At 34.4% G+C, this 12,902-nt stretch overlaps 1 protein-coding gene across 1 annotated transcript; it reads left to right on the forward strand.

The window, feature by feature from the left end:
- Positions 1–308: 308 nt before the first annotated feature.
- On the forward strand, positions 309–12,264 carry LOC130654603 (60S ribosomal protein L9-like). The gene is made up of 5 exons (XM_057457213.1): positions 309–409; positions 576–632; positions 11,084–11,289; positions 11,817–12,027; positions 12,134–12,264. The coding sequence occupies exons 2-5, from the start codon at positions 587–589 to the stop codon at positions 12,238–12,240; spliced, it is 570 nt and encodes a 189-aa protein (XP_057313196.1). The 5' UTR covers positions 309–409; positions 576–586; the 3' UTR covers positions 12,241–12,264.
- Positions 12,265–12,902: the final 638 nt, after the last annotated feature.

A 12,902-nucleotide genomic window follows, 5' to 3' on the forward strand; every position in this document is an offset into this window, starting at 1 on the left:
TTCCTCAAAAAGCACATGTTAATTTCCAGACCACTTAATCTCCGAACATTAAGATCGAAAACTCGTATATCAGAAAATACTCCTTTACTTTACTGTCCCGTCTAAGAATAGTGTTTTGTAAATTCTCGGTGTCAGATGCATCGATGCTCTATATATATATATTTCTTCGCAACCTCGTTCCCAGGGCTATTTTCGCATTTTGATCGGAGACAACCCTTTCGGATATAAAAAGAGCGAAAAATTGCACTGGGGGATATGGGGAACAAGGTTGGCCACGTTTGGAGCACGCTCGGTAAAATCGGTGGCCGTAATGTTTTAAAGTGAGGCTGCCCGTCTGCAGGCGAGGCTGTAGCAACAGAAGGCAACGGCTCCGTCAATTTACTTTCTTTACTATTTCCACCGATAGTCGGTAAGGAAAATTAGGTTACCCAAAAGTATTAACCGTTATCAGGTTAATCGTATACGTTTTGTTACCAAGACATGAGATTTTAAAAATTTATAATGTTCGTATATTCTTAAAATATTTTTATTTTTCATGAATCTTAACTAAAAATGTTTTCTTACCTAACGTTTAGGGAAGGATAACATGAAGACTATCCTGGCGAGTCAGACGGTTACCATTCCAGATGGAGGTATGCGGTACTTTTTAGTATGCATTATTAAACATAGATATAGTTATAGGTATCATGTAAACAGTTCTACGGTATTTTGAACATTCATCAAAGTTTTAGGCTAACATAAACCCAGCAGACTACAACACAAAATTATTACTATCCTAGCAGCACTATCCCTGTTAAGGCGATTCATTATATTCTTTTTTATTTGCCGTCCTATAGACCTCTTTGAATGTTCACATTTTCTGTGGTAAGCCCTTTTGACCTTAACAATAGACTCAATCATAGTACCATGTTTTTCCTGCGCGTGCAGAAATGGGGGTAACTTTTCCGCTTAGTTTGTTTACATGTTTACCTCCATTTCTGTGCGCGCATAGGGCATTATGTAATCACTTAGATGTGCGTGCAAGTAAATATCGGGACTGTGATTCCATGTATTGCGTGCGTGGCAGGTAAAAAGCCCTTTTTAGCCTGCTTCTTTGCACAAAGGTATCATAACAACTTTATATGAATATTTGTCAATCGGAATTTATCCATCCACACTTGATTAAAAATGTTTCTGTAGAAAGAAATGGACTGAAAAAGACCTTTCTTCAGCAAGCCCCTATATCGTACGATGGCCCCTATGGCTCACTTCTCTTCTCAATAAAAACACTTCTCTTCTTAGTCAAAACACTTCTCTTCTGTATAACAACACTTCTCTTCTGTATAAAAACACTTCTCTTCTGTATAAAAAAGTCTCTACTTTGATACCTAAAGTTCTCTTCCGTTCGAAACACTTCTCTTCCAAGTGCAAGACACTTCTCTTCCATAAGCTCGAAAATTTCCCAGACTGAATCTGGTCCTTAATATATAAATTTATTCAAATATTGTTTATGAATAAATGGCACACCCCGGGCCCTGCGCATAGGAAATTTTGGACCCAGTAAAGTTGGCATAAATTCTTACAGGGGCATATGAACGTTTCTACAAAATTAGATTTTTCGCGGGAAAAACTTTGTGAAATTTTAAGCTATATTCTTATAGGGTCCCAGAAGCGTAATACGAGATTGCTTTTTTTATCTAGTTTCCACTAACTTTGAATTTTTATAATTGCGATTCGGCAAAACTAGACGTTTTGCGTGTTACAATTGACCCTACTTTGTCCGGGAATAAACATTGATTGTGATGTCTGTTAGGAACAGAACTCGTGGTTTACAAAAACCAAGATATTTTTTTTTGCAGCAATAAACATTGTGTATTTGTTGGAAAAAGAACTCGTGGTTTTCAAAAAACAAGATATATATATTTCTAAAATCCAAGCATTTTACATTGTTACAGGTGTTGTATTACATATATCTTTCTACTGCACAAATCAAGGCGATAAAATAATCAATAGCTACATGAGCAGTCTCTGGCTTAAGTTTGGAGAAACCCTCCATTGAAAGAACTGTTTCCGCAAATTCAATAAATTCAGGCTCATTATCGTGATCTGGTACAGATAGTTCGCTAAACTCTTCTAGCTCATTAAGATCTAAAGTTTTTTACACATTCAGCAATGAGTGCATCACCGGCATCTAAAAATCCTAAGTAAGTTCTCTAAAAAATAACCTCCACCAACTTGGTCTGTCTTTTGAAAGTTGTGACCAAAAAGATTCGATTCTTTGATTAGCTGTTGATGTACCAACAATAAAACTGCCAGTGCCAGCATATTTGTCATTATGCTGAGATCTTATGCAATCTGAACAGCTTCCAAAGTACAGTTTTCAGTACCATTATCAGACCTTATTCTTGCTGGAAGACGATTTAACTGCTTAATAGATTTTATAAAAAAGTTTGTAATAACTTCAGGCTTTTTGTTCGTTCTACTAACTTCTAACCAAATAAGCCGATGGGAGAAACCGTCTATACAACCATGGATACTAAAACCAAACGGCTTAAGTTTGTCGTGCCCGTCAAAGATGCCACAAAAAATCTGGCCCAGGAACGCAATAATTTCTTCTTCTTAATCTTTTCTTTTTTCTTAAAGAAACACCTTCAGGGTCTAATTCTCTCAGAATTTCCATCACAGTTGTTCTATTTACAGCGCAACTCCATATGATTTAATTATTTTCCACTCTTTTTCTTATTGATGGTGGTTAGTAGGGTGGTCAACCTACTTGATACCTTACTTGTTCTACCACTACTGCTAGCATGACTTGTGTTAGCTACACAAGACAGCGAAGACCTTGTGGCTGATGGTGTTATTGTAGTTGCTGTCAGGGACGAGCAGGCATTTTCAAGCTCCTCTTTAACAATTTCACGTACCACAGACTTCATGCTCATGCTTGCTTGACGACGGTTGAAAAATATGACACATGGCGAGGGGACTGGTCCCGTGTAATAAACCTCACAAAAGGTTAAAACTACGGACCAATGATGTAAAATTGCGGACCAGATTTTAGAATTCAAGTTGTAAAGAGCCACATGCAGAGAAGTGTTAAGTGCAGAAGAGAAGTGTCAAAATACTGAAGGGAAGTGTCAAAATACAGAAGAGAAGTGTTTCGTTATATAGAAGAGAAGTGTTTTTGATTTAGAATAGAAGTGAGCCATAGGGGCCATCGTAATATCATCCTTTTGCCTGCCACACAGTTGTTAGAGCCAGAAGGCCCTACTGCAGAAAATGTAAACATTCAAAAAGGATATAAATGACTTGCTATAAGCTCTGTTTAGATTTTTTTATCAGGCAAATAGTTTTTTAACCAATCATATCTAAAAAGGATTATTGAATTGCTTTATTTTGCCTGCTAAAAAATTAAAAACAAAAAATTTACCAAAATAGCAAGCCATCCAGCCATACACCTCTTCACAGTTCAAGTTGTCCCTCATTTTCTGTATTGAAAAAAAGTGTTAACAGAGTAAATTTGGAAGGCTTTGACCATGGGTATTATTGCTATTTCTCATTTTCTTAAGAAATATTAGTCCCTAGCATTAAAATGTTATTCGGCTATTGGGTTTAAATTTTTTTTGGAAGTGAAAACTTTCTGTATTTTAGGTGGAGCAAAAATAATTATTTGGAGCAAACTATATATGGCTAAGCATTTTTTCCAGACAGATTTTTTATTGTGATTACCAACATTCTTCCCCCCACAAACTAGGTTCGTTTTCACCCAGCATAGTTTTAAAAATAACAAATGTAGAACAAATGTGATTTATCAATTACAATAAGTTTTAATCATTACTACGACAACAAAGCTAAACCCATTCAACGAATTAGCAGTAGTAACCCTACTAAAACATACTTAATTCATAACGGTTTACTTCATTTTTTCAATTTTCAATAAAATTTATTTAAACAATGGTTAACTAAAAATATGGATTTGTGTATTACATGTTTTTTTAAGGATACAAATGTAACTTCTATGCTAAGTTTACAGTAAGTTTTAAAAAAAAATATATTATATTAGTTTGGTGGGATAAAACAAGGAAAATGTATTTCTTCATAACATTATCTTTGATCTTACCCCGAATATGAGTCATGAATTTAATTTTTTAAAACACCCGCGTTTTGTATTAAAATTAAAGAATTTTAAAGTATTAGAAAGATAATTCACCGTGTACATTATTATTAACAAATTATAAATTATTTTGCATTTTTTAAATACTGTGAAGTTATTTTCAACTCTTTCTTTTGCATGCTGCTTTTTTAATATTTATTTTTTTATTATCATGGTTTTTATTTGTACGTTTAGAAGCCATGTTTCACCTTTATCAATACGAATTTTTAACTTACTTTAATTTATACCGAAAATGTTTTGAGTCATTAATTATTAAAAAGGTTAAAATTCCAACACTACACTTCTGAACAGGTGCCAGGAGAAATGTTTGAGCCTTTTTTTCTCAAAATAAGAAATTTGGTCGATACATTGCCTGTTTGTGTTGGTAACTCCCCTCCATTTTGTTAAAAACTAGCGAAGCAATTTTTTTGGAAACAGTTACACATCTGGCTACAAATTCTTGCTTTTTTTATTTCAAAATTTAAATAATTATCGAGTTCTCAACAAATGATTCATCAAACAAGGTAAATTCGTGGATTTATGTAGTATTTTAGACAAAATGCATTATAACTGAAGGAATAATTTTTTTGGAAAGATGTAGTAAGATATTGTAGAGCTAAGTAAGAGCAATACAACCAGGTATTTTTAAACAAAAAAATTGATAAGGGTGTGTTTTTTTGTTTGGAATTTTTATTCTCTATTCCAGTTTTTTCACAAATTAATTTATTTTCTTATATACTCAAAGGGAATTTATCAATGTTTTATAATATATAAAAATGTTTTTAAAACAGGGACATGTTAAGCTTGAACAAATTTTAAACAAATTTCAAAAGTAATGATTATGGGAAATGACACACACAAAAAAAGGCTAGAAGCATTTAAAGTGTACATATATATTCAATCAAGATCGAAAAAAGTTTATAGATATAGAGCTTCAACTTTATAGATAGAGCCTCCGCTAAATGTGAAAACATCGAAAATAATAAGTTCAAAAATTACAGTTTTTATCGATTTTCTGATTACCCTATATATAACCTCTATGCACTGGTCCTTTTTTAAAAAAATTAGAAAAACCAAATTTTTGGATGGAAAATTTTCGTTTCTAATGTACTACAAATAAAACAGGTGGTAATAGAAAAATTATATTAAAGCATTCATCTTACCACAAAGCAACTGAAGAACTCCCAGTCTTTCAAAACAACAAAGACTGCATTCTAACTATACATATTGTTCCATTATCTAACCAACTGTGCATAGATTTTTTGCATATTCCAAAAAATAATTGCTACTCACAGGCCATTTCGTAAGATTTTAAGAGGTTGTGCGTTAGATCACACGCCTCAAAAATTCTGCGCGTGCAATCAAAAAAGTTTTTTTTACAAAAATATTTCCTTTACCCCTGTACACTGCACAGGGGTTGCTGTTTTGGCGTAACAATTTTCTGTAACCTTCTCTTGTATTAGTTTTGCACATGTTGACCGTATTTTTTTGGGTTGATGTTCCCAATGAAGAGTCCTTTATTGCTATACGATCGGTTGCTGGTTTATTTTGTTCTATTTGGATAGCAATTTTGTGTCCGCTGCCTTGATCGATATGTCGAGTGACCTGACATAAAAATTAAAATATTAGAAAAGATAAAAATAAGTTCAAAACAACTATTTACTTGTAAAATCTCTTACCTGGTATTTTGTTACCACATTTGTACCGTTTGTAAACGCTAACGCAGCTGTCTTCGCATTTCCTTTTAATCGAGAAGTAATTTCCGTTTTATACCTCGCACAAACTTTACACCAAACATAGTTCATCAATACCTTTCCATCTTTTTCCTCTGTCTTCCAACCAAGAATTCCGTGCTTAGCTCTCGTTGAGGTCGGACGTATCTAAAACGAAGACTAAAGCTTGAAGAGCTCCTGCTTTGACAGCTAAGTCCTTTTTGATTTATTATATATTGTACTGCCTTTTTTACTTCATTTATATCTTTTCATTTCTTTAATTTGTTGTTTTGTAAGTTTTTAAATTATTGTTTTTGTTAATAAATTGTTTTTATCCCAGTCAGTTTTTTATCCATCTATCATCTAATATGGTAGCTTTGCTGTGTTGTGGGTTCCTGCTGCTCCTTCTGTGTAACATCGTAAGGAAATGGGCTTGCCTTAGATCCTTCAAACATAGTTTTGGAAGAGCACATAACCGTAGAATGATCTCTCTACGACTTAAAAATAACTTTACTCAGGTAGGAAACCCCACATTTACGCTAAAACTGATTTTTGTGTTCGTTGTATTTTTGAGCAATACAAAACCTTCGTTCAAAAGTAGCTCACCCAACAACAACGAAATGAGTCGACTAGATAGGAGTTTCTTTTCTATCTCTTCACTTGATGCCTGCAATAGAGTTTCTGAAAGCCAGCTCACTCTCCAATTAAAATTAATGGCTTTATCAAAACTTAAGCCAAGCAGGCACAAGTATTTCTATTTTTTAATCCTCTTGTCAGGGGACATCTGCCTCAACCCAGGTCCTGTTAAGTATCCCTGTTCTTCATGCTTAAAACCTGTGGCAAAAACACACAAAGCACTTTCTTGTGACAAGTGTGGATTATGGGCTCATAAAAAATGTGAGCGTATTTCTGATAAAAAATATCAACAATTTATGAAGACTCCTGAAGATAAACTGTTTTTCGTTTGCAGTCCCTGTCTTTCTCGTAATTTGCCCTTTGCTAATGAGGAGTCATTTGGTGACGAAATTCCGGACAACATCAATATTACTATTGATGAAAACTTTGATTTTGAGGCAATCAGAAATGGGAAGGGCTTAAAAATGGCCCATCTCAACATTAATGGTCTGTCATCCAAACTAGACTATGTTAAACTTCTGCTACATCAAACAAAACTTGATGTATTCTCCATCTGTGAAACCAAAATTGATGACACCATCACGGACAATGACGTTAAAATTGATGGCTATGTTTGTTATAGGAATGATCGGAATAGACGAGGTGGGGGTGTTCTAATTTTTGTTAATGAAAACTTGGATAGCCACCTTTTGAAACACCTTTACTTCGAAAATGTTGAATCACTATGGGTGAAAGTGTGCCTGAAAAAAACTAAACCTATTTACGTGTGTGGGGTTTACAGGCCACCTGGAGGTAGTGATTTGCAGAGTACCGAAAACCTGTGTACTCATTTTAAACAGTGTTTTAACAAGCTCCCAAAAGAAAAAGAAGTTTTTATCTTGGGAGATTTTAACTGTAACATGCTTTCAAAATATGCTCTTTCCTCCAAAATAAAGGAATTATGCTCCACTCTTTTCCTAAAACAACATATTACGGAGCCAACTCGTGTTACTGAAAATAGTAGCACTCTTATAGACTTAATACTTTCTAACAGTTCTTGTATTTCTAAAACTGGTGTCATGGATTTAGGCATCAGTGATCACAATTTAGTTTATGTGATCAGAAAATTCAAAAGGCCAAAATTTGAACCTAAAACATGCAAGGTTCGTAGCTACAAGAACTTCAGTAAAGAGGCTTTTCTGAAGGACCTCAGGAATTTAGACTGGTCATATTTTAATAATTATGATGACCTTGATGAAGCATGTGAGAAACTGAATAAAAATGTTAAAACAGTGGCTGACAAACATGCCCCTTTCAAAACACATAGATTTTCTGGCCGTGTTGAGGCATGGGTCACTGATGAATTAATAATAGCCATTAAAGAAAGAGACTTCTTGAAACGGAAAGCATCAAAAACAAAATCCATCATAGACTGGGAAGCTTTCAAACAAAAAAGGAACCAGGTAATAGGTCTCAAAAATCGACTCAAAAACGAGTACTATAATGACGTTTTGCAGGACTTTCAAAAACGGCCAAAACAACTTTGGAAAACCCTAAAAAAACTGGTTCCTGATAAGTCAGGCAATACTACCTCGATAAAACGAGTAGTCCAAAACGATGGTACAGAAACTTCTCACCCAAAAGAAATTTCCAACACATTCAATTCATTTTTTGTCAGTGTTGGTGCCAAACTAGCCTCTAAATTTTCTTCTGACACTACTAATGTTAATCCACCTGTTAGCGGACACGATTTTCGGTGGGCTCGTATTGAGACCAAAAGTGTCGAAAAAATAATTAGTTCACTAAAACTTAATAAAGCTACAGGCTTGGACGGAATTGGTTCACGACTGCTAAAAGCAGGTTCGTCAGTTTTAAGTATTTATTTATCAAGTCTTTTCAACAAATCTTTATTTACTGGTTATGTACCTAAATGTTGGAAGACTAAAAGGGTCTCGCCTATTTTTAAAAGTGGCAATAAAACAGATCCTACTAATTATCGGCCTATCTCCATTTTGCCAATTCCTATGAAAATTTTTGAAAAGTTAGTGCATGAGCAAATGTCTCATTTTATTTCTGAGCACAACTTCCTGAATGACAGACAGTCCGGATTTCGAAAACTCTTTTCCACAGAAACTGCAGTAGTCGATGTCTCTGATTTTATTCTTACTGAGCTCGACCAACATAACTTTGTTTGTGCTGTGCTCATTGACCTTAAAAAAGCTTTTGACACTGTTGATCATAAAATTTTGTTAAAAAAACTATGGTGTTTTGGCATCAGAGATGCTGCCTTTGACTGGTTCGAGTCCTACTTAACGGACCGAATGCAGCTGACTCTTGTAAACGACACAGGATCAGATCTGCTTCATGAAGACGCTTTTGGGGTGCCGCAGGGATCTGTGTTGGGGCCCCTGCTCTTTCTTTTGTATATTGATGACTTAAAATCTGTCATCAATTCAAACTACCACCATCTATATGCAGATGATACAATAATTATTTCGTCTCATAAAAACTTGGATACCCTTGTCTCCCAGGTCGAGTTAGAACTTTCGCAAGTCGACCTCTGGCTGAATAATAACAAAATGACTATTAATACGGACAAAACTGAAACAATCTTTTTCGGCAACCACAGCCAGTTAAAAAAAGTTGAGAACAAAACTATCAACTATATGGGTATTCCTTTGAAGAGGAGCGAAAAAGTTAAATATCTTGGGGTAACATTTGATCAAAAAATGCAATGGGAAAAGCACATTAATGACATAAATAGAAAAATACTAATTAAATATTCTAAAATTAGAACCATTGCATCCTGTTTAACACCTCACACAAAAAACCTTTTAATTAATGCACTTGTCATGCCATATTTCCACTACTGCTCCTCGGCATGGGCTTGTGCCACCCAAGGTAGATTGGGAAAACTAGAAAAACGATTAAAATGTGTCCGTACCTTTCTTGGGAAAGAGAGGGAATATTCAATGAATAATTTACTCATCAAAAACGATGCCATATTAGTTTTCAAAGCCATGAATCACATTGCTCCTGATTACATGCGCTCAAAATTCCTTTTGACAAAAAACTGTCATAATCATCAAACAAGAGGAGCTTCAAAAAACAGGTTCACACTTCCCTTGGTCAACACGGAATTTGGCAAAAAAGCCTTCCCATTTAGAGCTGCAAAAGTGTGGAATAATCTTCCAGACCAAGTGACCTGTGATGGAAGTCTGCTTTCGTTTAAGACTTCCATCTCGAATGTATTTGGCAAATTCTAATGGAGATCACTTTTTAACTTTTTAATTTTTGTTTTTTATTCTTTTTCTTTTCAATTTTCACAGATTATAAATGTTACTATGTTTGATTGAGCTGAGGCAGTCTAAGGTTTATCATTTTTTGTTTCTTTTTTGTTCTAGTGGCCCCCAGTGGAAACAATCCACTAACTATAGGTTTTTGTGATTTTCTGGGCTAGCCACTTTAAATATTTATTATTATTATTATTATTATTAGAACATCTGATTTACCCCAACTTTCAAAAGTTTTTAATTCAACTTTATTTCCTTTCGTTCTTTTTTCAGACATTTTTTTAAAAAAATTATAGCCCTGATATAATCTCCACATTAACCCAGACTGAACAAACAAAATAAAATATCAACGATCCCAACAATTAATGTTTTCATTGGTTCGCAAAATTTGAAAGGAAAAAGAAACAAATTCTTCAAAAGATAGCGGCCACACACTAGGTCGTTAGCGACCTATATCTGTTCTGCATAATACCCCTTGGTCAGTAAAAAGAAAGAAAGAAAGCAAATGGTGGCAATTAAATTCACTTCAACATTTGGTAAAGACTGCTCATGTGCGATCTATTGTGAGTTCAGTAAAAGAATGATCGTTTATTTTTAGAGTTCAGTAAAAGAATGATCGTTTATTTTTAAGGTTTATTTAGTAAATTTTCTTTGTTATAAATACAATAATTTTTAATTACAGCAACGTTTTGCGCGTGCGATAAATCGCACACCTAAACAAATCTGCACATGTGTGGGGGCATGCGCGTGCGATCGCACGCCTCTCACGAAATGGCCTGTTCTCATTGTAGCACACATGTCCTAAGTCACAAAAATATGCCCGAATGACTTAATAAAGTCTTTCATGCTGTCGTTTGATCTCTAAAATAGAAATTGCACGTTATAGGGTACAAATAATCTCAATGATTATGGGGAAATACAAGCTGTACCACACTTACTGTTGAATTGGGACAAAGTCCTCAGTTTTTTGTAAACCCACTAAGATACATTATTTCGACCAATCAGCCATTTAATAAGCATTTATTTGTATCATCCCTTTTATTTGTATCGTCAACTCAGTCACGGAAGAAAAAGGTCCGTAAGGTAGTTTATTGGTCCCATGGCCAAGGGAACACAGTACCCCAATGTTGTTACCCTCCTTAGTAAAATTTATGTCAGTAGTGTGACGGTGCTGACGTACACTTATTCCGGCCCTGATTTTATGACATCAACCTAAAACAAAAAACAAGTTATTTTTCTGAGCATGTTGAAAACTCTTGCCTTGTATTCTGGGATAAAGGTTTAAAAAATGTGACATTTTTTGAGATTAATTAAATAATTTTTTAAACCTTTAGTGTCCATCAAAATGAATGGAAGATCCATCACAGTCAAGGGACCTAGAGGTACACTGCATAAAAGTTTCAGCCACTTAAACTTAGAGCTTACACGTGTTAACAAAAAAACCATACGGGTTGATGTTTGGTTTGCTCTGCGTAAACATCTTGCTTGCTTGAGAACAATTTGCAGTCATATTGAAAATTTGATTAAAGGAGTACAATATGTAAGTATTATTATTTATTTGAAAATTGTCTGATCTGAACTTTGACAAAAGAAATTTTTGATATATAATGAAACTTTTTAGCAATTAGCAAACAGTTAATATGTGTGTGTGTATGTTTATCTTCTAACAGGATAGTAACTGCAATATAAATAAGCAGCCTTTCTGGCATTCAAAAAGGAAAAGCTTCTTAATTATTAGTAACTACATATTTTCTAAAAATTTTCAGAATATCCTAAAATATGGAATAGCTTTTTATATTTAAGGATATTTTGGAAATTTTTATACATCTAAAATCATGAAGTTTTAAATCTGTGGCTACCCTGCATCTTTTTAAGCTGATTGACGATCTTTTAGCACATTCTATGTGCATCTAGTCGTTTAGCCCGTGGAAGAATCCAATAATCTGGTTGTTTTTCACTCGTACACATTTCCTGCATAAGTATTTCGTATTTCCACCTGTGAAGGTTCCAAAATCATGTAAAATTAAAAATAGGATCGCTACTAACTGGATATTATCTTCTTTTTAGGGTTTTCTATACAAAATGAGATCTGTGTATGCTCATTTCCCAATCAATTTAAACATAATTGACGACGGAAAAACTGTGGAGGTTCGAAATTATCTTGGTGAAAAATACATCCGTGTTGTAAAAATGAGGGATGGCGTAATTTGCAAACCATCTGGAAATAAAGATGAAATTATTGTTGAAGGAAACGACATTGAATTAGTCTCGAATTCAGGTAAGGTTAAGTATTGTCAATAATTTTTCTCTTGGCTTAAAAAAACTGTCCGATTGTGTATTCCGATGTTACTTTATAAACTATGTTATATTATCCTTAAATTTAGCTGCGCTCATCAATCAGTGTGCTAAAGCGAAGAACAAGGACATCCGTAAATTTTTGGATGGTATATATGTTTCAGAAAAGACTACCATTGTAGCAATTGAGGATTAAGAAATACACGCCTGAAATTACAAATTCGAGTTTTTTGTTTTTTTTTTGGTAATGTCGTATGTTTTAGGAAAATACCGTCTTCTCAAAATCTAATCCCAAATTTGACTGTAGAGTGGCAACACTGCTAGGGATTGCTACTTGACATTTATCTCCACGCGGGTTCTATTTGACGGAATTAATTTCGCAAATTAGCCAAAAATTACGCAAATGAAATCTGCTCGCGACAATTTATGACATAACATGGAGTGCGATTTGTGATTTTATTTTCGATCGTTTATAATTGTACTCGTAAATTTAGTTTGTAGTTTAATGTCGTTAAAACCGAAAGCAAATTTGCGGTTGTTCAGCAACACAACAGTAAACATTTAAGGACATTTGATTAACTGTGCTTATAGGCAGTTTTCACGTTCTGCAGTTTCCATTTTTGACAAAAGCCGCTTTCAGTCGTTTGAGTGGATACATTTTACTTATGTGAAAGCTAATACGCCACCTTGTCTCGTGGTCAGATATACACAAAGAGAAAACAGGTCAAGGAATCAAAGTTAAATGGAATATGATATGCTCCAATGCGCAAAGTACAGTCGACGCTCATTATCTCGAACCTCCGTTATCTCGAACTTTCTCTATCTCGAACTTTTTCTTCGGTCCCTTGAGTTCGAACT

This window comes from Hydractinia symbiolongicarpus, chromosome 8, assembly GCF_029227915.1.
Source record: "Hydractinia symbiolongicarpus strain clone_291-10 chromosome 8, HSymV2.1, whole genome shotgun sequence".
Lineage (NCBI taxonomy): Eukaryota > Metazoa > Cnidaria > Hydrozoa > Anthoathecata > Hydractiniidae > Hydractinia > Hydractinia symbiolongicarpus.

Excerpts from the sequence above, each read along its gene's own strand:
- LOC130654603 (XM_057457213.1), top strand. The coding sequence starts at position 587 with ATGAAGACTATCCTGGCGAGTCAGACGGTTACCATTCCAGATGGAG. Across the intron at positions 11,290-11,816 it reads TGATTAAAGGAGTACAATAT|GGTTTTCTATACAAAATGAG; the intron begins GTAAGTATTATT and ends TCTTCTTTTTAG. Across the intron at positions 12,028-12,133 it reads TGAATTAGTCTCGAATTCAG|CTGCGCTCATCAATCAGTGT; the intron begins GTAAGGTTAAGT and ends CCTTAAATTTAG.